Genomic DNA, 23,918 nt, shown 5'->3' on the forward strand with positions numbered 1-23,918 from the left:
AATATGTTGTCAGTCATTCACTGAGGAGTGCTAAAACCAAGATGAAGCCACTGGCTCTACATTTTCCTCTATTAACCAGAGGCCCGTACATGTAGGACCCAAGAATCCCCCCCCCCAACCCCAAACTAAAGCTGCCAACAGAAAAAATCACCAGCGTCTTTAACAGAACTCAACTGCCCATGCTGAGAGAGACTATGCGAGAGTGGCATCGAGGCAAGAAAGTCTCCATGTCCAGGAAGGTCCCGAAGGCAGAGGGAGGACACTCACCCACCACAGGGCTGGGAAGAGGTGATTAGAAGGCCTTAAAGAGTCTGCAACCCAGCGCTGATTCCCAGGAAGCAGACCAAGAGAGCTGTCTCTGAGCTCTGGAATGCTAATCCTCTCTCTGACCTACACCACTGTGAAGGTCTTGCTTGTTCCCAGTCTCTCCTCGAAAGAAAAGTTTTGGAGGCCAAAGTGCTTACAACTGACATCTGGAAGTCTCAAGGCCACCTCTGCGTGGGATCGATCTCGGTACTGAGCACTAAAGCTGCCGGTACATAGATACTGCTGGCAATCCCGGCATTAGTATTTTCCCTCTTCCTAAAATAAGCAAGAGTACAGTCTTACGTGCCACCAGAAGAGCCCTAAGTTTGCATTTTTAGGTAAGAACCTGGACATGCACCATTAACCAGCATCCAAACAAATGCTCTTTAGCTGAAGTTCATCTTCCTTAACAGAGGCATCAGTACAGGGACTGGTATCTTTTCCTTGACTTCAAGCCCTTCTACAAAATATCAGTGATAAAAGCCCTCCAAAGCTCCAGCCACCAACAAAGTGCCTGCCCCAGAATAACCTGCATTGCATCCCAGCTCATCCGCACAGGGATCCTAGCCCCTCCTTTTCAAATACTATCCCAAGGTCGCTTGCTTAAAAATCATGAAGTTAAAGAACGTTAGGGCTGGAACGGGTAGGAGAAATGGTTCTTTTTCTTAATGCTATCATTTTATAAGTCAAGTAAGTTCCTGAATTATGAGTTCAGTACCAGCCAGGGCTGTATAGTGAGGCTGGCACTAGAACAAAACAAAGCAGAAAACACCCAAGAGTGAGTTGCTGGAAAGATGGCTCAGTGGTGAAGGGCAATTGCTGCTCTTGCAGAGGACCTGGGTTTAGTCCTCAGTACCCACTTTGGGCCACTCACAGCTGCCTATAACTCTTATTCATGGGCACCTGATGCCCCTGGCTGACTTTCACGGACACTGCACTCACACAAACCCACATCCAGACAGTCGCACATTAATAAAAACAAATAGTAATAATAAACCAAGTGCTGGAGATGTAACTCAGGAGTAGAACACAGAATCGCTCCAGTCTTTGGCTCCATCTACATACTGAAGAAGAAAAACCAAGAAAGACCTTGAGGACATCAGTGACGACTTACACCTGATTAGGGGTAAACAGAAACTCACTTTGAGCTAGCAAGATGATGTAGTCAATCCTGTACATGAAACACATTCTTCTGGTTACCTAGGACTGGTTACGATCCATTGATGGTCCACCCTCATCTCCAGGTGAGATGAAGCTCTCACTCCTTCAGCCCTTGAAGTCTCTCACTCCTTCATATTCCTCACATAGACACCGTGTCTCTACGAGAGGTGACAGACACACTCGTTGCTCTGTGGGGCAGCAAGGTGATATGGAGGGGTGGGAGATGATTTGTGGGATCCTGGCCCTTTATCAGCGCCCCCTTAACCTGTCTATCTCCACACTTCCAGTGGGACTTCTGGAAGTTAGTCAACCTGGTTCAAGGCAGTGCCAGCCAAGGCTGCTCTCTCAGCTTTGCAGAGCTTCCTAACAATCCAGAAGTCCCCTGTGGGCTCCCTTCTCCTGCAGCAAGAGAATCCAAGCCCCAACAGTCCCAGCTTTAGCTCGGCTTTAAGCCAAGACAAGGAGAAGGCTGAGAGGAGAAGCATGGTGCGTTTTCTCCTCTTCATAGCGATGGTTTTGTGTTAGATTTACAGATGTAGATGTGCTGGCCTTCATGTGGGAGGCATCCTTAGAGCCTTTCTAAAATCCATCAGAGGTCTACCACAAGAAGGGCTGTTTCCCCTTGTTGAGTAAACAGCTATAAAGAAGATAACAGCCTCCTTCCTTCTCTCCGGGTTGTTTCTGGTGACTGAACTGCTTGCTTGTCATTCCCTCTGCAGGGCCTAGCACCCTGTCTGGTTCATGGCTGCAAAATAACAATTTGTGAATTATTTTAAAAGTATATTTTTCTACAAACTTTCTTAGAAGAGCTTCTTTGGTGTCTGATGAGCTGAGTTCTGGGAGAATTGACTGAGAGGTGTATTTCTGTTTATGAACTCGGTGTTTGTCTAGAAAGCCAGGTCGAAACTAGTTTTGAATATTTTATGACAGTGCTGGGAAAGTTGTCAGCTGGTCTCCAGTTCCACACTTGTCTGTGTTCTTCGGGTTGGCTTTTGTGTTTCATCTGAGAGGCTGAAACTGGAGTGTCTTCTGGGATACTGTAGTGGGAGGCACTTGCCACCACCTTCCTCAGTAGCCTTTCTCCAGAGTCCTGAGATTTTGGAGCCCACATCCCTTATCAGACACGCTAGTGCACACTGTCCAATGTTGATTGCTGTAGCTTGCCATTTAACTATTAGAGGCCCGCTTTATTTTTCAACTGGTCTTAGACCCTGCTTGGGAGAGGATAGAGTCTCTCTCTCTCTCTCTCTCTCTCTCTCACACACACACACACACACACACACACACACACACACACACACACACACACGGCCCATCACAGTGCCATTAGTAAACTGGCAAACTGTCTTCTGATTGATAGGTCTAATATTACGTTTGTCCCTCACTTACAAAAATGTCATTCCTGGGAGGTGTTGAGGAGCCTTCTCTGGGGCTCCTTGTAAGTGCTGCAGGCTGTTGCTTGATTGGGGTGAGGAAAGTGAGGTCCTTAGAGGCACTTTCTGGTTCCAGATTCAGAGTACTCTGAACTTTATTTTGAAAACAATGCGTTGAACTCGTGACAGAATAGTCTGTGAGAAGACATTCTATTCTGATGGAGGGGTGGCAGCCAGACCTCTGTTACAGGTCCATGAAGGAATGTTCTCTAGTTCAGAGACCAAGAGAGAGGGGGGGAGAGGAGAGAGGGGGGGATGGATAAGGAGGAAGAGGAGGAGGAAGAGGAAAAAGGAGAAGGAGGAGGAGCAGAAGAAGGAGAAGAAGAAGAAGAAGAAGAAGAAGAAGAAGAAGAAGAAGAAGAAGAAGAAGAAGAAGAAGAAGAAGAAGAAGGAGGAGGAGGAAAGCAAGAGCTGTAGTTGAGGTTGAGGATAAAAGGCTCAGAACATTTCACAAGACCTGGTGTGGAAGAGAGCAGACACATTCGTTTTCTGTCACTGCTTTAACAATATAAAAATCCAGGGACCCAAAGCAACATGCATTGTTTTATTTTGAGACAGGTTTCTCTGTGTAGCCCTGGCAGTCATGGAACACGATCGGTAGACCAATCTGGTCTCAGACTCGAGAAATTTGCCTACCTCTCTGCCTCCTAAGTGCTGGGATTAAAGGCGTGCACGACCAGCCACCATCACTTGGCACAACACACATTCTTGATTTTGCTGATTTACTTTGTACTAAATATCCAAGGCAGGTCAATCTAGAGGGAACAAAAATTGATTCCTTCCCAGTCATCAGGTCTGGGACATGAAGGTGCTGGTACTCCGTGAGGGCGTGGTGGAGGGCGAGAAAGCCAGTCTCATACACTTGTCTTGACATGAATCCATGCAGGACGGTCAAGCCTCTGGACTAGACATCTCCCCAAAGGTCACATCTCCTATCACTGTGGCACTGGAGATCATATGTCTAACACATGAACTGGGAGGTGGGACACATGCAGGCCAGAGTGCTTTTCTTATAGTTCTCTAGGTCAGATGTCCAGTAGGGGACCTTGGGGGGTTAGGGGTTAAAATCATTCTCTCCCATTGGATACTTCCCTGACCCTGAGATTTGAAAGCTCCAGCTTCCTGACTTGAACCCGCTTCTCCTCTCTCCTCTCCACGTTGGTTAAGCCCAGTTCTCCAGTACATGCTCAGGTCAAACACTTCAGAGTTACCCACAGGTCTTTTTTCTTAAAAGCCCGCTCAGAATTCCGGTTGGTTCAACCTTCAGAATTACATTCAGAGTCTGGTTATTTCTCGACCCTCATAAACTAGATGATACAACAGCACTGTAACTGGCCGTGTGTCGCCTTCTCTTGATGCCGCCCTCAGCATGCAGCTAGGGGGACTGCTAGAATAGGAGCCTCACCTGTCTCTTGTCCGCTCACCGTAAGCAGTTGTCTCATCCAGAGTAAAAGCCAGAGACGATTATGGCCGAGGGGAGCAGCCTGCCCAGCCTGTGCTCACTAACATGATGCTTAGCCATCACAATCAGCTTCCGGGCCTGCTCTGGGAGGCTGACTCAAGGTCAAGGGGAGGAGTACTGGGCCCTTCTTCACCCTCTGCATGCATACTCCTTTCTCCCAATCTTGCATGACAGTCAAGAGTCTGCTCCCCCCTGTGAGACTTAGAACATCAATAGAAACAAAATCCTCCAAGGATTCCTGTTCTTCGATTCACCGACAAACCTGCAGCCATTTCTGATCCCCCTGCTCTCTATCCAGTTAGGCCAAGAAAATGCAGTGGTACCCACGAACTGTTGTTGAGGTCGTTTGATGGTTAGGAGGGTTCTGATGTTGTTGGTGGAAGGGAAACTGTAGCTTTCCCTTTCTCATGGGAACTGTAGGTTCCTATTTCTCATAACCACAGGGTCTTCCAACATCCTTCATCTCAGTGGGCTGCACCCCTGAGGACTCTGTAGCAGCAACTCGTTTAAGAGCAACTGATTTTTGTGTTTGAACTTAGCAGCAGGCAGGGAGGTACGGTGTGCATACCAAGTCTTTTCTTTACAGGGGAACAAAAAGCAGACAGTGTGAGGACAGAGTGACCCCTCTCCCACACACTACCTCGTGGTGTGCTTTGTACTGAGATGGTTCAACACATGGTTTCTGAGTGGAACCAATACATTTTAAAAAGGGAAGTAAATACATCTGTAATAATATTAGCATGCATGACTGTCACATGAGAATGGGAAGAAATGAACATGACAAAGACATGTCTTGTGAATTTGAGACCAGCCTCAGCAATGCTGTCAGACACCTGTTCAATAGGAAAGGAAAAGGACCAAAGTTAGTAAACATATCAGATGACGAATCAGTTATGCACAGACAGGGTCTAGCATACAGACATCTCATTGTTCCCATTCAGCCCTGGCGTGGTCAACGGAACTACAAAAAGGATATAAAGCATCTGGGGTGACAGTGGCCTGATATGGTGTGTCTTGTTTTTGTCTGATAGGTCATTGCTTGTGAGCAGCAGTATGACTCGTCCTATGACGCTCGTTGTGACGTCTGGTCCTTGGGCATCACAGCCATTGAGCTGGGCGATGGAGACCCTCCCCTCTTTGAAATGCATCCTGTGAAAATGCTCTTTAAGATCCCAAGGTAGGACACCAGGTGGCGCTCTTGACTCACCAGTGCTTCGTGAACCCGGTTTTGGAGGGAAGCTAGTTGGTATGCAAGTTCTCTCCGAATCTGAGAAAGCTCCCTGATTGTGTAATGTGTTTCCCTTTTTAAAAAGATGAGAAAAAAAATATCAGAGTTGGTGGGGGGATACAAGAAGATACTGGTCTCTGCAAGATCATACCCTTGAGAAATGGTGAGAGCGTGGAACAATTGTCAATTCCCAGCCCTGCAATTTTTCTGAAATGTTCCTTTTTGTGCCTTGCATGAGAGAAACACAGATGCAATTCAAGACTAAATAATTGGTCTAAACACCGACATTTTCTTTTCTCATTGTAGCATTGGGCGCCCCAAAATATATATGCATCTTGTTGTATCCACTCACATCAGCAGGGGCATCTATCTGAAAGGTTTCTTGTTTTCTGTATACCTTTTTCCTCACCCCTCAGGGAAAGTCCTCTCAGATGCGATTTGGATGCAAGGATATTGCCTACTCTGTGTGTTCTCAGGGTCTGCACAGGAGTTGAGCTGATCTATGTTAGAAAGGGTGAAATGGTGGGGATCCCAGCTCAGCCTGGGTGCAGATTGATAGATAATTTGTATTTTCCAAACCGTTCTTTCAAAGGAACACTCTGGGCCTTTTAATTGATGTCACAATACACATGTTGACCTTCCCTAATCCGCACAAAAGTACAGCTATCTGCAGCCTTTACACATTTCTGGAAATTGCAATTTGCATTTCTGATTAGGCCTATTTATATGCAGATGGGGCTTTCAAGCGTTGCACCTCGTGATATTATCATTTTATACCTAATCCAGATGTGAGCAAACCAACAAGCAACATTCCGAAAACAGCCTTGCTTAAGCCGAGCTGGTCTTTTTTTGCCTTTTCCAAAGCACAAAAACGGCAGCTGAAGCTTCTGGCTTTTTAATTAATAGTCTGGTGAGCGTTTAAAGGATGCAGGAGCCAGAAGCAGCAAGAGGGAGCAGTGACAGCGCAGAGGAACCTGGCTACAAGGATTCTCTGTGTGGTTCCTGGTGTTACAAGTGCTTGCTCAGTATGCAGCATAGTTTCCCAAATAGCAGTGAGTTTTATGAGATGTATACACTTTCAGTACAAGATTTCCTTGGGTATATTTATTCTTTTTTTTTTTTAAGTATGCATTCATGTACAGATGACATGTTTTCTTTTTAAATCACCAAAGCTGATACATTGGAGACAGCTAAAGAGGTTGTGTGTGTGTGTGTGTCTGTCTGTCTCTCTGTGTGTGTGTGTCTGTCTGTCTCTGTGTGTGTGTCATGGGACACATGAGTGAGCACAGGCATTGAGTCGATAGACCCTTTGTCTCCAGTGATGAGCTGACTTCTGTGTCCACAGCCTCTGTTCTCTGCTCATCTCTGTTCTAGCACCCACTCCTGTCTTGCTTCTTGGGAGTCTTTAGATCTAGATAAAGATAACCAAGCCCCCCCCCCACCTCGATGATGCAGAATGGCTCACAGAACAAGGGAACTGGAAGAAGTCAATCTCTATCCCAGCCAGTTCTGAGACTCTGTCACTCTCTCCTAGACTTCCTGCTTTTCTTTTTCCTGTTTGGATGCTGGATCAGATATCAGAATAATAGTTTGGCAGATTCTCTGTGCGATTGTTTGGACTCGACATTTGCCATTGTCACAACTCTAATGGGCTGGCTTGGCATTCTTGGGAAACAAATGACAATGCAGCCTCCATGCTAAGTCGGCACAGCTGCTTTCTCCCTAAGCCCTGGGAGGACTCTGTGGGTTTATATTCAGTAGGTTAGTTCTTTAAGAATCATCCTATCAGAATCGCACAGTTCCCTTTGAAGCATTATGGGTTGACTAGAGGTGTGTGAATGAGAGTTCTCATTCTGAATGCTAAAAAAAATGTGTGGTTTCCTCAGGAAAAGCTCTTAAATGGAAAGGGAGGAAATTAAGCATTTACATGTTAAAAAGTCTTAAGTTGCATTCATTTGTTTGTTTATTTATGTACTGAGGAGGCATGGAAGGGTGAGAGAGAGAGAGAGAGAGAGAGAGAGAGAGAGAGAGAGAGACAGAGAGAGAGAGAGAAGAAATCAAAGGACAACTTTCATCATTCTGGTTCTGGGGCTTGAACTCAGGTCGTCAGGCTAGGCAGCCAGCATCTTTACCCACTGAGTTAGTTCACCAGCCCTCATTTACATATTCTAAAATTCCAGTTGAATATTGACTTTTGTATTTCATAAGCGTCGACCCCTCCCCTTGCCTACCCTCCCTTTCCCTGCCCTGCAAATAACATTAATGACAAAAATTCTTGATTCTGTTTGACTTCAGTCTTCTTTTTCTATTTGGATGTACTTTCAATGCACTGGCATTTTTTCCCATTAAACAATGAGGTCCATTTTATGGTCCTCTGGGATCTGGAAAACATGAGGCTTCCTTCCTTGAATTTCCCTATTGGCCTCTCCCTTGCAATTATTTTGTTCTTGGAAATAAACTGAGAAAGTGACTAAGTGGGGGAAGAGAGTCAAAGCTTGACTGAGTCATGGAAGGAGTGACTTTGAGAAGTTACACAGGACTTATGATTAATGACCTTGTGGCTGCTGGAGGTGAGGACCTCAGATGCCGGTTCAGGCAGTAATTACACGGGCTCCCTGGGCACTGTCAGAGCCATGGAGCAGGACCTGTCTGGCTGTGGTTGATCTGCTTGCAAGCAGGTCTCCTCTCTGCTTCCATCCACCTTCTCCTGTCTCTTGACCTTCACATTGCAAGATGACAAGCAGCAATTGTGACCTGCCTTTGAAATACTGCGTGACTCACACTTCTTCCTACACTGCAAACACGCAGAAATTATCTGCTGATTGGCACGGCATCCACTGTTTTCTGAACCTGTCAGCGTGTCATCTTGTCTAATGCCTTTGCTCCAAAAAGTCACCCCTGACTGCCGATGCTTCTGCTGCCTCCCCCCCGCCAGGCCCCCCAGAGTTAGAAGAGAGAGAGTGAAGCCGTTTCTCTGAGTATCTGTAGAGTTCATTCTTACATGTCGTTTTCTTGAAGATACCATTTAAAATCCCAAAGGATTAGAAGGATCATATATGTATGTTTGTGTGTGTATACATACATACATACACACACACACATATATGATTCATCTCATATATATTTCACTTTAGAGGAGATTTGTTTCACAGTTATAATTTCACGGATCAGTAGGGGTAGGAGAAATGTACAATTATGTTGGTCTCTTGGTAACCATATATCTTTCTTTAGCTCAGAGTCTTCAGTTAATGAGTACCTTTGTCCATTGTCGATGGGTTCAGAAAGGTGATTGGGACCTTTGTGGGTTACAGTGTGGGTTTACTACATAAGCATTGAAAGCAACATTGTGCATTATTTACTTGGGCTCGGTGAAGGATGGCTTTGACCAGTGTTTCATGACCAACTGCATGCTTCCACATGACTCTGTAGAAAAAAGAAAAAGAAAAGGAAAACAAGCGCCCTAAGATCTCTAGTAGAAACTTGCCTGATCACTCCAGTCTCCAGAGCTCTCTTCCCCAGAGAGCTCTCCCTGCAGTGAACAGTCCCAGGAGAGGAACACTTGTGACCCTGCTTCATATTTCTGTCACTAAATCCAGGTGTTCCAGAACCTCCCACCACCCAACCGAGTGAGCTTTTCAGGGTTGCTGCAGCAGAAAACCAGAGATTCAATGAGTTTGACCAATCAAAACGTATTGGTCCTGCTGGCCAGAAGTCCAAGGGCACTATCCACAGAGCTTAGGAGACTCCCTCCAGAGTCTCCTAAGAAGCTGCTTTCAGTTTTTGGAGGGACCCGGCCTCCAGTCTTCTGTCCTTCGTATCCGTCTGTCCTGTGTCTTCTTTATTTCTTCCAGGGACGTGGGAATCCCAATCCAGAATTGCACATCTCCAGAGCAAAGCCACACGCCCATCGTCACATCTGTATAGATTCCAAGTGAGGTCACATCTCTAGCCACAATTCAACCCAATACTTTAACTAGCTTTCCTGGTCACCAGATTCTCTGCAGAACTAATTTGGAGGCAAACCTCCCCAACATCCAACTAAGGGGTGATAAGAAAGGGATACGATGAGCAGTGGGTGATGCTAAACTTGCACCTGGGACCTTGCAAGTGCTGCCAGCTGTGCGGCAGGCACAGTATTCTGTGTTTCACCAGCATGTATGTGAGCCTCATAGTGACCCTGGGAAGTCGTTGATATCTTCCAGTCCTTTCTGGGTTAAGTGACTGAAAGCCCACAGAGGCTTTCAGGCTTTGCAGCTGGTCTCTGGTCTGCACATAGGAGGAAAAATGATGTGACTATGAGGACCTTGTCTCTAAAGCCCACAGATTTTGCAGGCATGCTGAAATGGTAAATCCTTCCAGATTTTATGCCAAGCAGTGATGGCCCTGAAGAGCACAGGACACAGGTTCAGCCTGTTAGAAGCTTACAGTTCAGCATACTGCCCCCACTCCCGATTTTAAGTGATGTTAGCAACCTAAAAGTCAGAAATTACATGAGCACCAGTCATCATCTCCGACAAAGAAGTGAGGACTACACAGAGGTCATCATAGGTGTGCATAGGACATCGCTAGGGATGGATCAACTTCTGACCCCCAATCCAGAAACCTGTCCCCTCCTCAAATTCCCCTTCAAACCACAGCTTTTTATTCCTAATTTAGAACGCCTAAGCACTTGAACTGAAGATTTGTAGAACACGTTACATAAGCACAGAGAGATGCTTCAGAATCCCATTCTTTGTATCCAGAAGTTTCTGTTCACAGTGCACTCTTTGCAAAATGGTATCTAACAGGCCAGGGCTATTTCTGGAATAACCAACATCTTCTGTCCTGCCACACTCCTTTTCTAGTTTTTCCTATTATTTCTTCAGTGAGAAAGCTTGCTCTGGGGTCTGGGGAAAATCAAAGCCTGTTTCTGGCATCCTGAGCGGGAATGCATTTTCTCATGAAAACAGTATTTTTAAGCATCTCTTTAGGAAGAAGCTGTATAATATCCAGTACTTTGTACTTTGGGTGTGCTATTTGAATTTTGTGGCTAAATAAAGTCCTATAGTCTGGGCTGAGGACTCAGTCTCCACTAGAACATTTTGCTTATGGGGGAAGATATTTTCTAAGCTCTAAGATAAGGTTACCAAAAACACTTTAGAGCTCAGTCCACTGGGGACTTAGGAATGTCCACATCTGTGTATTTGGATGCCTTTAGATTTGCTCTTGCAAACTCAATTGGATGAGATGCAAAAAATTAACAAGGCTCAGTTTGCTTTGGAGGAAAGCCTGTTTCTTTAAGAGAAGGGAATTCAGACATCGGGAACCCAGGGTCTTGATCCTCTTGGATCGCCTAAACACTGTGGGTGGTGGGGCTCAGGTGGGCAGGTCACCTTGTAATCATGTGTGTGACTGGATCTTCTCCTCAGGGATAAAAGAAAGTCCTAGGGTTGGCTTTTCATCTTGCTTGGGCATGTGTTTTAAAAGATACAGAGTCCTTTAGATTTTGACTTTCTAAACCTAAAACCTTCCCATATCATTGTGATATGGGAAAAGTAGTCCTTGCCTCCTGAATAGCTGTGAGAGGGGGCAGAGGCAGTAGGGAGCCCTAGGTCACCAGCAATTGCCTTACTCTTACAGAATTGTCACAGAATATTTTTCCTTAAGGCTGCAAAACATAAGGGAAAAGAAATTAAAACTAAACTCTTATTCTTGAACTGTAATGAGTGAGGGGTAGTGGGTGTTTAATGGCACAGTAAGGATGGGTTTGCCCCCGGGAGCTTTAAGTTTCTCTTCACCAGCCTAAGTTACTTAGTTATTGGCCCTTTAAGCAATGAACCTTCACAATCCAAACTTCACTCATAAAGCAAGAAGTACCCCGAGAATTACCATCATTTAGCATTTATAGACTACCTAATGGCAGAAAGTTTTGATCAACTCCAATAGAAAACAATTATCCTTTATGAGTCTTTCTTTTGGATGATATTTCACATCTCAGTTTTTGTTGGCATCCTTCAGGATACCCTAGGTGCATGCCCCTCCTCTGCCTCTGGAATAGCCCCCAAACCCAGAACTTAACATTCCATTTCCTTGGGAACCCAGTGGCTGGAGGGCCCTGGCAGGCATGCCCCGGAAGATTTCTATGCTATGGAACAGTTTCCAAATTCCATTCTAATTTGAATTGAGCAGCTGGGGCCATTAGTTCCTGTGGAGGTGCAGCTTGCTGCCCCTCTGAGTCCTGGCAGGCAGGGAGAATTCAGTTTTGCAACATTTCTTTTGGGGATCAGGTGGCACAGCCTGAGTATGTCTTCAGGGACGACCAGTCCCCATCCAGGCTGAGCAAGAAGCTCACCCTGGGAAAAGGGAGAGGCCAGAAATGCGGAACATTGACGTACAGTATTCTCTGTGCTTTCCCCCTCATTACCCTGCTTCCATTCTGTTGGCACCATTCACTTAGGCTAAATCTGACTTCTCTCCTAAGTGATGGTGAGATGGGCGAAGACGATCAGCAGCAAACAGAGCTCAAAATAGTACTGAAGGGACCAAGAACCCTGGCTTCTTCTCAACTTAGAAAAATAGGGACTCGCAGAAAGGGATAGTTAGAAATGCCTTCGGGAACTGACACAGTAGCAGGATAGGCAAGGCAAAGGTGAGGAACTGGGCACCTGCCGAAAGGATCATCACACCAGAAGCTGTCCATTTACAGGGAGTTCTAGAGTCAAGATAAAGCCCATTACAAAGACAATATTGTTTGTATCAGTTTTCAACAGCTGTGTAACAAATATCCCCTAGTTGTAACAAACACCCCCGAGTTGGTTGCTTAATACAACAATATCGTGTTTCTCAGGAATCTGTGGTTCTTTCAGGGATTCTACAGATTGTGGCTACACTTCTTCATAGATCTGTGATCTGCTACGGGTGGGGTTGGTGTGGACCGGTTTGGTCCAGGATGCCCTTGAGTAGAAGGACTTAGCTGTTCTCCATGGGGTTTCTTAACCTTAAGAAAACCAGACAGGGTTGCTTTAACATTGGTGACAGGTTTCTGAGCAAAGTTTCAGGAAAGGGTAGAAAACAGTATAGTTTGATAGTTTTTTTGCTGTTGTTGTACAGTGTGTCCAGTTTAGTGAGCAGTTACACTATCTTCCAGTTGTGTGAACTAGACTAAGTCTCCTCATGCCTCGTGTTCCAGCTTCCTTGCCTGTCATGAACATAGAAACAGGGCTCATCCTCATGGAGCTGTGAGGGTGAATGGATGTCAGAACGATGCGTGGTAAATGTGCATTCAGTTTGGGCTGGGTGTTAAAGCAAAGATCTCGGGGAAATATTCACACTGGAAGGAATTTTCCTTCCCTCGTAGCTGAGGAGTTGGAGGCTTCCATTCATGGAGTACCAACCACGAGATCAATCATTTGAAAGTTCAGCTAATTAATTGATGGTTACATTAGGAATCAAGAGGGAATGGAGACAGATTCCCTAATAAAGTCTTACTTTTTACATAACACCTCTGTATGAAGGGCTTTGCTATTAATATCCATCCTCACTACTCTTGGGAGGTAATAAACACGTTGTTGGAGATATGGACAGCCTCTGTTCCTATGCCTACACCTGGATGCTGTAGGGGTGCTCTAGCATCTGACTCCCACTGTATCTACCCTGAAAGGGGATGCTGCTGTCTTTAGAAGGGGCTTGCTTATCAAGTGTATGCAGATTCATGCTTAATTGATGAGTCATACTCTCCGTCTTGGCTGCCTTTGCTGCCCTTTGGAAGGCTCAGCTTTCCCTAGGATTCTAGATTTTTTTTTTTTTTTGGTGTGTGTGTGTGTGTGTGTGTGTGTGTGTCCTTGGGTAAGGGGACAGTATCAGAAGCCCCAGATACAAGGCTAAGGACTCAAAACCGTGTCCCCTCTTTCTTTCCCAGAGTGAATTGTTTTTCTCTAGCTTAGCCTAGAGGGTCAAAAGCATAGGGAAGAGGAAATGGAAACCCAAGCTGTGTAGGAGAGCTGTGAGGAGAGCCTGGCTGTTCCTAAAGAGTTCAGGTTTCTTGGCTGGGAGGAACAGGCACTGGGGGAAGGAGTGGGGGGATGGGGGAACCCACAGATGAAGCCACTACCCACTGTCAGTGGTCTTAGAAGAGTTCTAAAGAACAGGGCCAGGATTAGAGGCTTGGTGAAACGAAAGTGTGCCTTGGTGGTTCTTTTAAACAAGGAAGGAGGCAGAGGCTTCAAACTACTGTCTGGTAAGCCGGACTTTCTTTCTCACTGGGCTCATGACTAAGATCTCCCCTCCCCTCTCACCCCATGAATTGTTTGTGAATTCTGAAAAGAGATATCCGTGCTCATTTAAGACTAGCAAGGGATAGCACATGGCCCCATCAAACATACCCTCATGCGGTGTAATTCTAAAATTGGTATGAATGAGAAGTGGTTTTGATAGACTGTGTCTGTATTTTGGCCTCAGGAAACTTTACTGCGATATCTTTGTGGGCAAATGGGGAAAACCCAGGCTACAGAATGGTGGTTGTGCTGGCTTCTTATTCCTGGAAAAGAGTGTATTGAGACATACAGATAACGTATGTAATGTCGGCATACCGGATAGAGACCACTCTGGAGGCCTGAGGAGGACTTTATTGGTGATCTTTCCTGCTGAGCCATTTGCAAATGTCTCATCAGTTGGAGGACATTGGTGTCCTGTCTGTCACACTTAAATGAGGGGTAGTTGGTATGTTGTAAACAGGTGGGAATTCTAAAGATCTTGGTTCTCCCTCCTGTATTGGCCTTCCTGGACGATTGGAATGATCCTTCATCCTGGGTCTCTACCCTCGAACTGTCACATGGGAGACTAACCCCATCAGAGCTCAAACATTTCCTGCTAGGATCTAGATACCTGGGGTTGGCTCTGGTGCCATCATTTCATTGTCACCACTTGAAGGAACAAAGACAGGCACAGGTCATGAGTGAGAACAGAGATACAGGGGCCTGCACAGTTCCCCTCAGCGCCTTTGATATAGTCTGCAAGTGCTCAGTTGAGAAGATCGACAGTAACCACTAACTGCAGGATAGGACAAGCCACCGCAATGGTAAGCCATCCAGGACAGGGTCCTCAGTCCTATGAACTTTACATACGTGCCTGGCCAAAACTCCTAGAGAATTCAGTTGAATCACTCTGGGGGTCAAGTGCAGCAGCATCTCTATAAATCTAGACTTGATTCTGCAAATGTATTTGGAATCATATATTATTTTATATTTTTATATTCCCCAGACGATTCTAAACTCTTAAGCCACTGTTGGCATTTTAAAAGCTAAAATCAGCTGTGAAAAATATTTGTGCCTGCCTTTTTCCATGACCTTTTCCGTGACCACCCGGTATGACAAATTGAGAACTGAGAGGTAGAGAAAGTTCAGAGGCGTGAACCGGCATTATGCAAGTTCGGTAGTGTGAGCGGGCATTATGCAAGTAGAAGAAAATTGTAGCAAATTGTTAGCGTGGATGCTATGGGCCATGGTTGAAGTTCTAACCTCCTATACTTTAGAATGTGAACTTATTAGGAAATAATTAAGCTGAAATGGGGTGATTAGGCTGGGCTCTCACCCAATGGGACTCGTGTCCTCACACAAAGGGGTGAATCTGGATATGGCCATAGACACACGCAGAAGGAAGATGGTCACTCTGGAAGCCAAGGAACACAGGGTCGCCCAAAGCTGGAAGAAGCGTGGGAGGAAGAGGCGTGGAAGAGGGCGTGCCTCTCGGAGCCTTCAGAAGGGGAATGGCCTTGCAGATACTTTGACTTTGGACTTGCGGCCTGCAGATCGGTGAGACAAATGTCTGTTGTTCCAAGGCATTGTATTTCTTACTGCTTAGTTATGGCAGCTGTGGAGAACAAAGCTCATAATTCTGAAAGAGTTTGTGACCTGAAAACACTTAGAGCCACTGTATGAGAGCAGAGGAGGAAGCTAGAGTCGGGAGGGATGTTTACCATCTTCACATTTTGACTTCCGGTATCACCCCAAGGGCTAGGAGGAGAGAACTGGGCAGCTGGCTATCTCCTTCTGGCACTCAGTTTGGTGTTGGCCCCGCCTTAGTGGCCCACCATGATCTGTCAGAGCCCTCCATTTCATGTCAGTGTCTGCTTTGCTGACAGTGCGAGGCCGTGGGCTCTCTTGGCCATTCTGTTTGTTCCCTTCCTTTCAAAGTTCCTAAGTTAGTACTTTGGTGTCTGTTTAAAAAGAAAAGAAAACCACCCAGCTTGAGGTAAATACATCTCTCAGCAGAGAAATAGTTCATCGGCTTGGTAGTCCTATGTTCTCTGACTGGAAAGGGCTTAAAAAAAAATCCATGCACTGGCAAAAAATTGCAAGTAAGGAAAGGATGACCCCAGGAGAATAGAGTTTGCCAAATGAGTTTGGCAAAATGCAAGCATTTCCTAATTAAAACTCTATAGTTCTCCAAGAGTATGTGTTTGAATGGCGACCTACTTACAAATGGACCGTGGGTTGGTGCCAGGTCCAATTTATTTAATCACTTGATAAGTATTTATTTGTTGAGCATTTACTATGATCATGTACTGTCTCAGACACGTAGTGAACCACACATGGGACGTCAATTCCAGAGGAAGAGAGAAATAATAAACAGATACACAAGTATATTATGTAAAGTGTTGATAAATGCCTATTGTGGTTCTAATACGAATGTTCCTCCAAACGCTCATGTGTTGAAGGCTAGATGCCACTGATGGCAGTACTGTGCTGAAGAGGGATTGAACCAGACAGAAGAGCTCTGACGTCACCAATGGGCTTGACGTTGCGGCCTGGTTAGAAGAAGCAGGTGACTGGGAACATGCCTTTGAAGGAGACCTTGTCTTCTTTACTAGGCCACATTTTCCGGCTGTGAGGCTCTGTCTCACTGCAGACCTGCAAGCCCCGGTGCTGGGAAATTATAGAAGCCTCTGATCATGTGAGGCAAAATAAATCTTTCCTTGGTAAAGTTGTTTTTCTTCGGGGATTGTTATGGTGATGAAAAGTTAGCCTGCCTGTCTGAAGGAAGAGAAAGTAGGCGAGGGGAACAGGGAACTACAGACGGGATGGAATTTGTTATAGTATAAGGGTTTTTTTTAAATGTTTCTTCAAGACAGAGTTTCTCTGTGTAGCCCTGACTGTCTTGAAACTTGCCTTGTAGACCAGGTTGGCCACAAACTCACAGAGATCCACCTGCCTCAGACTCCCAAGTGCTGGGATTAAAGGCATGTGTAATTTATTATAGTGTAAGCTGAGGGACAGCTTCTCTCACAAGGCAAAGAGAAAAGTCTTGATGGAGGAGAAGAACAAGCCAGGGAGAGAAGTACAAGGATTCTGAGAGAGGAACAGCACAGTTTAGGACATGGCAAGGAGCATGGGGGCTTCTTCCGGTTTCAGAGGGTGAGTCCATGCCCATCATGGCGAGGAGTGTGGCAGCAGGAAGGCAGGCATGATGCTGGAGCAATAGCTGAGAATTTACATCTTGAGGTAACAGCTATGAGGCAGAGAGAGAGGGAGGAGGGAGGGGGAGAAGAAGGGGGAGGGGTGGGGGAGGGGGAGAGGGAGAGGGAGAGGGAAAGGGAGAAAAGAGAGCTAACTAGGAATGGTGTGGGCTTTTAAAACCTCAAAGCCCAACCCCAGTGACACACCTCCTCCAACAAGGCCACACCTCCTAATCCTTCCCAAACAGTTCCCTCAAGTGGGGATGAAGCATTCAAACAGATGAGGCTATGGGGTCATTCTCATTCAAAAGTACCACAGTGAGTTTTGTTACTTTGTTCTTTCTTTAGCTGAGTATGAATGGTAAATGTGAGACAACATAGAAAAGAATTTTACATAGAGTATTATCTCAGCTAATGTTCTACCCCAGGAAAGCAAAGTCATACCAGTTTCCCAGACAGGAAGACCAAAGTCATGGAGATAGCTACAAGTCAGTAACCCCACAATTCCTGGCCAGGCAATGCCTCCTGAATTGCATTACCAGCAATGCAGAAGGGGGAAAGACTCCTTCCACCTCACTTCTGGTATTGCTTCTACAATTGTAAACAGGGCTAGGGAAAGGGTGAGGCTCAGGCAATGTAATGGTGGTAAATAGGTTTTAGTTCTAAGGCCTCTAATTGGCAAGTGGCATAATCTTAAAATAAATGTTATTACTTTGTTTCTCAACAATGCACACATTGCCTTTCGACAAAATGGAATCATATAGGTAGCTCATAAATCTCTTGAATAGGGCCCTCTGGTGCATACGGATATAGATAAATCACACAGAGAGGACGGTGAACCATGAAATGATTCTGTTAGCATGTCATCTGTCTAGAATATATTTTCAAATCTCTAGCAGAAGGGTCCAAACTGTGGAGGGAGGTGCCCTAACAAAGTTAGTGTCTACACAGACCTTCCTTACCTCCTCCACCTGCTGCCTCTGTTTAAATGTGTCCCCTCTTCTAGGGGACATAACATGTCTGATGGGAGTCTTCTGCCAGGGTAACAGGTGACAGAAACAGAATGTCCTTAAGTATGCTATCCTAAAACATGTATGCATTTTTACTTGTCTAGTCTTCTGAAGGATGTTTTACTTTTACATTCTAATAGTCCATAATGAGAATTAGAATCACAAAGGAATCAATTTTTTTGCTTTGTGCCCAGTGAGATTTATAAAGTTTCCCTGAAATGGCTTTCTTTTCAAGTTGCTTTGAATGAACTCTTAGAAGTGAGGTAGGGACTTAGTGACAGTGACCTGTGCTGCTTCAATATAAAGCAACGTGAACATAGAGATATATGTCTGGGGACCTTGCAGGTGCCAGCTGCCTGAACAGGTATTTTTGTTTCCTATATTTTTATCTCTTGTCCCAAGTGTGTATGATATCATGGTTTCTAAGTGAAGGTGAAAGAGAAGCTGAATTTTGGGTTTGCCCTATAGTTCATGGGCTATTACAATGGCTTTTAGAGATTGGTCTCTGAACAAATAGACTGCTGTCTTGAATTTATGCTAGGAAAATCAAGTATGTAAGCCAAGCATAGGTGCACAATCCTGTAAGCCCAGCACCGAAGAGGCAGAAGCAGGAGGATAAAGAATTTTAGATCAGAGACAGAAGGAAAGGCCATCTGGAGACTGCCCCACCTGGGGATCCATCCCATATACAGCTACCAAACCCAGACACTATTATGGATGCCAACAAGAGCTTGCTGACAGCAACCTGATAGAGCTGTCTCCTGAGAGGCTCTGCCAGTGCCTGACAAATACAGAGGTGGATGCTCACAGCTAACCATTGGACTGAGCACAGGGTCCCCAATGAAGGAGCTAGAGAAAGAACTGAGGGAGCTGAAGGGGTTTGCAGCCCCATAGGAGGAACAACAATATGAACCAACCATTACCCCCCAGAGCTCCCAGGGACTAAACCACTAACCAAAGAGTACACATGGAGGGACCCATGGCTCTAGCCACATATGTAGCAGAGGATGGCCTTTTCAGACATCAGTGCGAGGAGAGGCCATTGGTCCTGTGAAAGCTCGATGCCCCAGTGTAGGGGGATGCCAGGCTAGGAAAGCAGGAGTGGGTGGGTTGGTAAGTGGGGGAGGGGGAATGGGATAATAGGGGCTTTTCAGAGTAGTAACAAGGAAAGGGGATAATGTTTGAAATGTAAATAAAGAAAATAGCTAATTAAAAAAATAGCCTTGATACAATTAAAAACAAAATTTTAGATCAACCTAGGTACCTAATGAGCTCCAGAGCAACCCTGACTCAACAACAACAACGATGACAACAACAACAACAACAACAACTGACAAGAACAAAAAGAATGCAATGAAGAAGAACATAAAGAAAAGAAAGTCTTATTGATGTGATGAGTCAGAGCCTCTGGGGTAGGACCCGGCACTCTGCGGGCATCTTCTTCCCTCATGACTGAGAGGACTGGGCAGTGTGGACCCTCATCAGTCCCAGTTAATCATCAGTGTCCCCCATGGTCTCCTCCCTTCGAGAGGCAACCTCTCCCCTCCTCTCCATTCTTCATCACTTTTGATCTCCATTATGAAACTCCAACGTCATCTTATCACAAACAGAACATGTAGACATACCAGGAAGCCCATATCCCCCACCCCTTACTGCACTCATCCATAGGGGAGGCTGGTACAGTGGACCACAGTAGTGAAGGGGTGTAGGTGGGAACTGGTAGGGGAGAGGGTATCAAGCAAATGGTTCGCTCCTCTTTCTTTCACTATTGGTGGGTTGGTGTGGTGTATCCAGGTTCCTTTTAAAACCCACTGTACTTGGTGCCTGAGATGTAAGATCAGGAGGGCCAGGACTGGAAAGAAGCCTGCTTTGTTTGTTTGTTTATTTGTTTGTTTGTAGTTCTGAAGGCTGCTTGGAGCTGAGGCAAAGGAATCTTTGCAGTGGTTCTCAACCTTCCTACTGCTTCCTGCTACTATAGTTCCTCATGTTGTGCTCCAATCATATAATTATTTTATCGCCACTCTATAAGTGTAGTTTTGCTACTGTTATGAATTGTAAATCTGATATGAGATCACCAAAGGTGTCTCAGCCCACAGTTTGAGAACTGCTACTCTGAAGTCTGGCCCGTTGTGCTCAAAAAAGCATGCAGTGAGTGGAGTTCGAAGCCCCAGCTAATAATTAAGAGTTACTGAACCTGGAGCAACTCTTCTTCATGTTTCTTTAGGGCCTGGAGGCAAAAGTGGCATCTGAGAATTCTGGAACCCAGAATCCCTGCTGTACATTATCCTAACAGGTCAAACATCTTTTCTCAAATCCCAGGATGGTCCATGATTGCCTGCAGGTAGAATCCCAGATCCCCCTCTCAAGTCTCTACTTCACTATAGTCTTCTTTTCTTTTGATTCTGTCCAGATGCCTTTGACTCTCCAGCCATATCAAGTAAAGCTCCCTACATAAGACATGCCTGCTTGGTTCTTCCTGTTATACACAGTATACACTTCACACACTGAATATACTGCACACACTGCACATACTATACACACTGCATACACTATACACACTGCATACACTGAACTACACACTGTGTACACTGCATATAATGCACACACTGTATACACTGCTCACACTGTATATATTACACACATGGCTCACACTGCACACACTGCATACACTGTACATGTCACACACTGTATATACTGTACACTGCATACACTGCACACACTGTGTACACTGCTCACACTGTATATATTGCACCCACTTCTCATACTGTATACACTGCACCACACTGTACATGCCACACACTGTATATACTGCACACACTGTATACATAGAACACACTGTATATACTGCTCACACTGTATATACTTAATACATGGTATATACTGCATACACTGTATATACTGTATGCACAGCATATACTGCACACACTGTATACACTGCACACATGTACACACTGTATATGGTGCATATATTGTATACATTGCACATACTGTATACACTGCATACACTACCTACATTGTATACACTTTCTCTTCAGTCTGAGATTCATTCCTCTCCCTACTGTCACTCATTACACCTCTCACATTCCCCCTGGGACCACTGTCCTCACGGTGACTGTTCTTCAGAACCTAGTTTCCAGGCTGCCTCCTCTGTGAGATCCTCTTCAATCCCCTGAAACAGGATGAGACAAAACCTTTTTGTGCACAAAACAATCGTCTTGCCCAGTGAAAAGTCAGACATTGCCATAATCAAAGTGACCCCAATTTTCTAGGCCTCATAAACCTGGTTAAATGGGGGTGGGGGAGGCAGCAGGTAAAGCCACAGATCTTGTTGCTAAGTCAACAAAACTGCTTAGATTTGGAGATTTTGACTGAAAGAGTCAGCCAATTAGTGCTGTGACCTGAAGAGTTTGCCCTGAGATGGTCATAGTAGATACCAGTCAGTATGGACAAGTAGAGAAACAGGAAGCAAGAGCGATGAGGGAGGGAGGGAGGGAGGGAGGGAGGGAGGGAAGTGGGCTTTAGAAACCTGTGAGATGACAATAGCTATGGAGACACTCCTGCATCCCTGGCATCCTCTTTCTCCTCCCAGCCTGGTTTACTTGAGGCCTGTCTGAATGTAATTCTGTTTTATTATATATCAGAGTTCACAAGTAAAACACTTAAAAATGCTTTTTTGACATATTGGGAATTGAACCTATAGCCTTGCATGTGCTATGCACGGACTCTATCATTGATTTTTGTGCCCAGCTTGTGCTTTAGTTTCCACTTTATTATTTCATGAAGTTGCCCAGGATAGCTTTGAACTCACTCCGTAGCCCTGAGAGACCCTGAACTAGTAGGTTGCCTGACTCAACCTCCCAAATATCTGGCCCTACAGGCCTGTGCTGCTAGGCCATGTTGAATAAAGCTCCTTTTACTTAGGTGGTTTGAAGCTGTTTTCTTTCAATGAAACTAGGAGAGCTTTGCCCAACACATCCTTTAGGGCATTCTGAGGGAAGACACAGGCACCTGGAATCCTCAGTTGGGTACAGCCAGGTTTAGCAGGCACTCTAGTGATTTGTGGATACCAGAGGATCCAGGAAGTTACGCTGTAGAATCAGAACCGGAAGGGCAAACTGAGTGTCTTGATATACATGGGTAATTCCAGTACTGGGGGTTCGGGGTGGGAGCTGAGGAGACAGGGCTAGTGTCTGGGACTAGCCTGGGCTCTGTAGTATGTTGTTCAAAATCAGCTCAGGCCTGTATTCAAAGACTTTATCAAAAAGCAAACAAAACACCCAATACTTCTGAAAGGCATGGGTGCTTTGGGGGTTGACTACAGAGAGGAAAGGACAACTGTTTGAGGTAATAGGCATATTTTAGGTCTTGATTCTGGTTGCAGTTACTGTATATGTTTGTTAAAATCCATGGATGTCTATATCTAAAAAGGATTTGAAACAGTGATTTTTTTTTTTACTGTATTGAATTATGACTCAATAGACATGTCCTCAAAAGAAATCAATTAAGAAGAAAGCAGAGTAAACCAAGATTTTTTTATAACATTGTCTTGGGCAGGTTTCTATTACTCTGATAAACACCATGACTGAAGTCAGCCAGGGAGGAAAGGGTTTGTGTGGCTTACATGACGTCATCACTGTCCATCCACGAAGGAGGCCAAGGCAGGAGCTTAAACCTGGTAGGAATTTGGAGGCAGGAAGTGAGGCAGAGGCCACAGGAAATGCTGCTTGCTGGCTTGCTTTCCATAGCTTGCTCAATTTTCTTTTATTTTTTGAGACTTCTTTATTATTTTAGGTATGAGTGTTTGCCTGCAATGCACACATGAGCATCATGTGCATGTCTGGTTCCTGAGACAGTGAGAAGAAGTCTCTGGAACTGGAGTTGCATATAGCCAATAGTGAACTGCCGCTTGGGTGCCGGGAATTGAACCTTGGTCCTTTGCCAAAGCAATCAGTGCTCTTAACCACTGAGCAACTTTCTAGCCCTCAGTTTGCTTTTTTATATTTGTACCCCAGGATCATCTGCCCACAGTGAGCTGGGCCCTCCCACACCAGTCATTAATCAAGAAAATACCCCTAGACTTGTGCACAGGACAATCTGATTGGACATTTATCTCAACTGAAGTTCCCTCCTTCTAGATATCTCTGGTTTGAGTCAAGTTGACAAAACAAATAAGCAATAAGCAAACAAAGAGACAAACAAAACTTACAGCACAAAGTGTCTCAACCTTTACCAGTGCAAAGCTTTACTCAGTATTCCCTTTTCTAGTCATAGGGCCTTGAACTCAAGAGTGCTGACTGCAGGAAATGGCATGGTTGCCCCCACCCCCCAGCTATGACTGGTGTTCAAATGTTGCCAGGTATCCTCTACTTTCTGGTTCTGAGTAGATAAAAGTAAAAGACTGTGTTCAAAGAGACATCTGCCACCTTGAGCTTTGTTTTCTGCAAGGCTGGCAATGAATGTTACCACTTAACCATTAGCTCTTTGATTGGAGAGCTTTTAACTGTATTGACTATGCTGTGCTAAAGAGGTGTTTCCCAGACTTAAATGTCGGTCTGTGAGATGTTTAGACAGTCTGAAACCAACAACAGCCGTCTTAGGAAGGTTGCTAGGATCAAATGCCTGTGAGATACCCTAGTTTAAGTAATACAAATAAGCCCAGTGGACTTAGGATGCTGCCTCAGACAGCATCGCCGTCCACCCAGGTTCCAGGTGCTATTTCTTTCCCATATCCTCACACTGAAGCTTGAGTTAATGCTGTCATTTCTGTTACTGTGACTTATTTCATTTTACCTGTGCCCTAAACACTACATGGTTGTTTTTTAATTTATTCTAGAAAGATTTTAATTTATTCTAGAAAGACACAAAACTAGGGTCCTTTGGACACCTC

At 45.1% G+C, this 23,918-nt stretch overlaps 1 protein-coding gene across 1 annotated transcript in view; it reads left to right on the forward strand.

Moving 5' to 3' along the window:
- Window positions 1-23,918, forward strand: part of Myo3b (myosin IIIB) — a 333,329-nt gene that overhangs the window by 26,954 nt on the left and 282,457 nt on the right. The window contains exon 6 of the mRNA XM_052182659.1: window positions 5,394-5,539. Within this exon, the coding sequence (XP_052038619.1) occupies window positions 5,394-5,539 (146 nt within the window). The remainder of the gene's footprint in view (window positions 1-5,393; window positions 5,540-23,918) is intronic.

This window comes from Apodemus sylvaticus, chromosome 5 (assembly GCF_947179515.1).
Source record: "Apodemus sylvaticus chromosome 5, mApoSyl1.1, whole genome shotgun sequence".
Lineage (NCBI taxonomy): Eukaryota > Metazoa > Chordata > Mammalia > Rodentia > Muridae > Apodemus > Apodemus sylvaticus.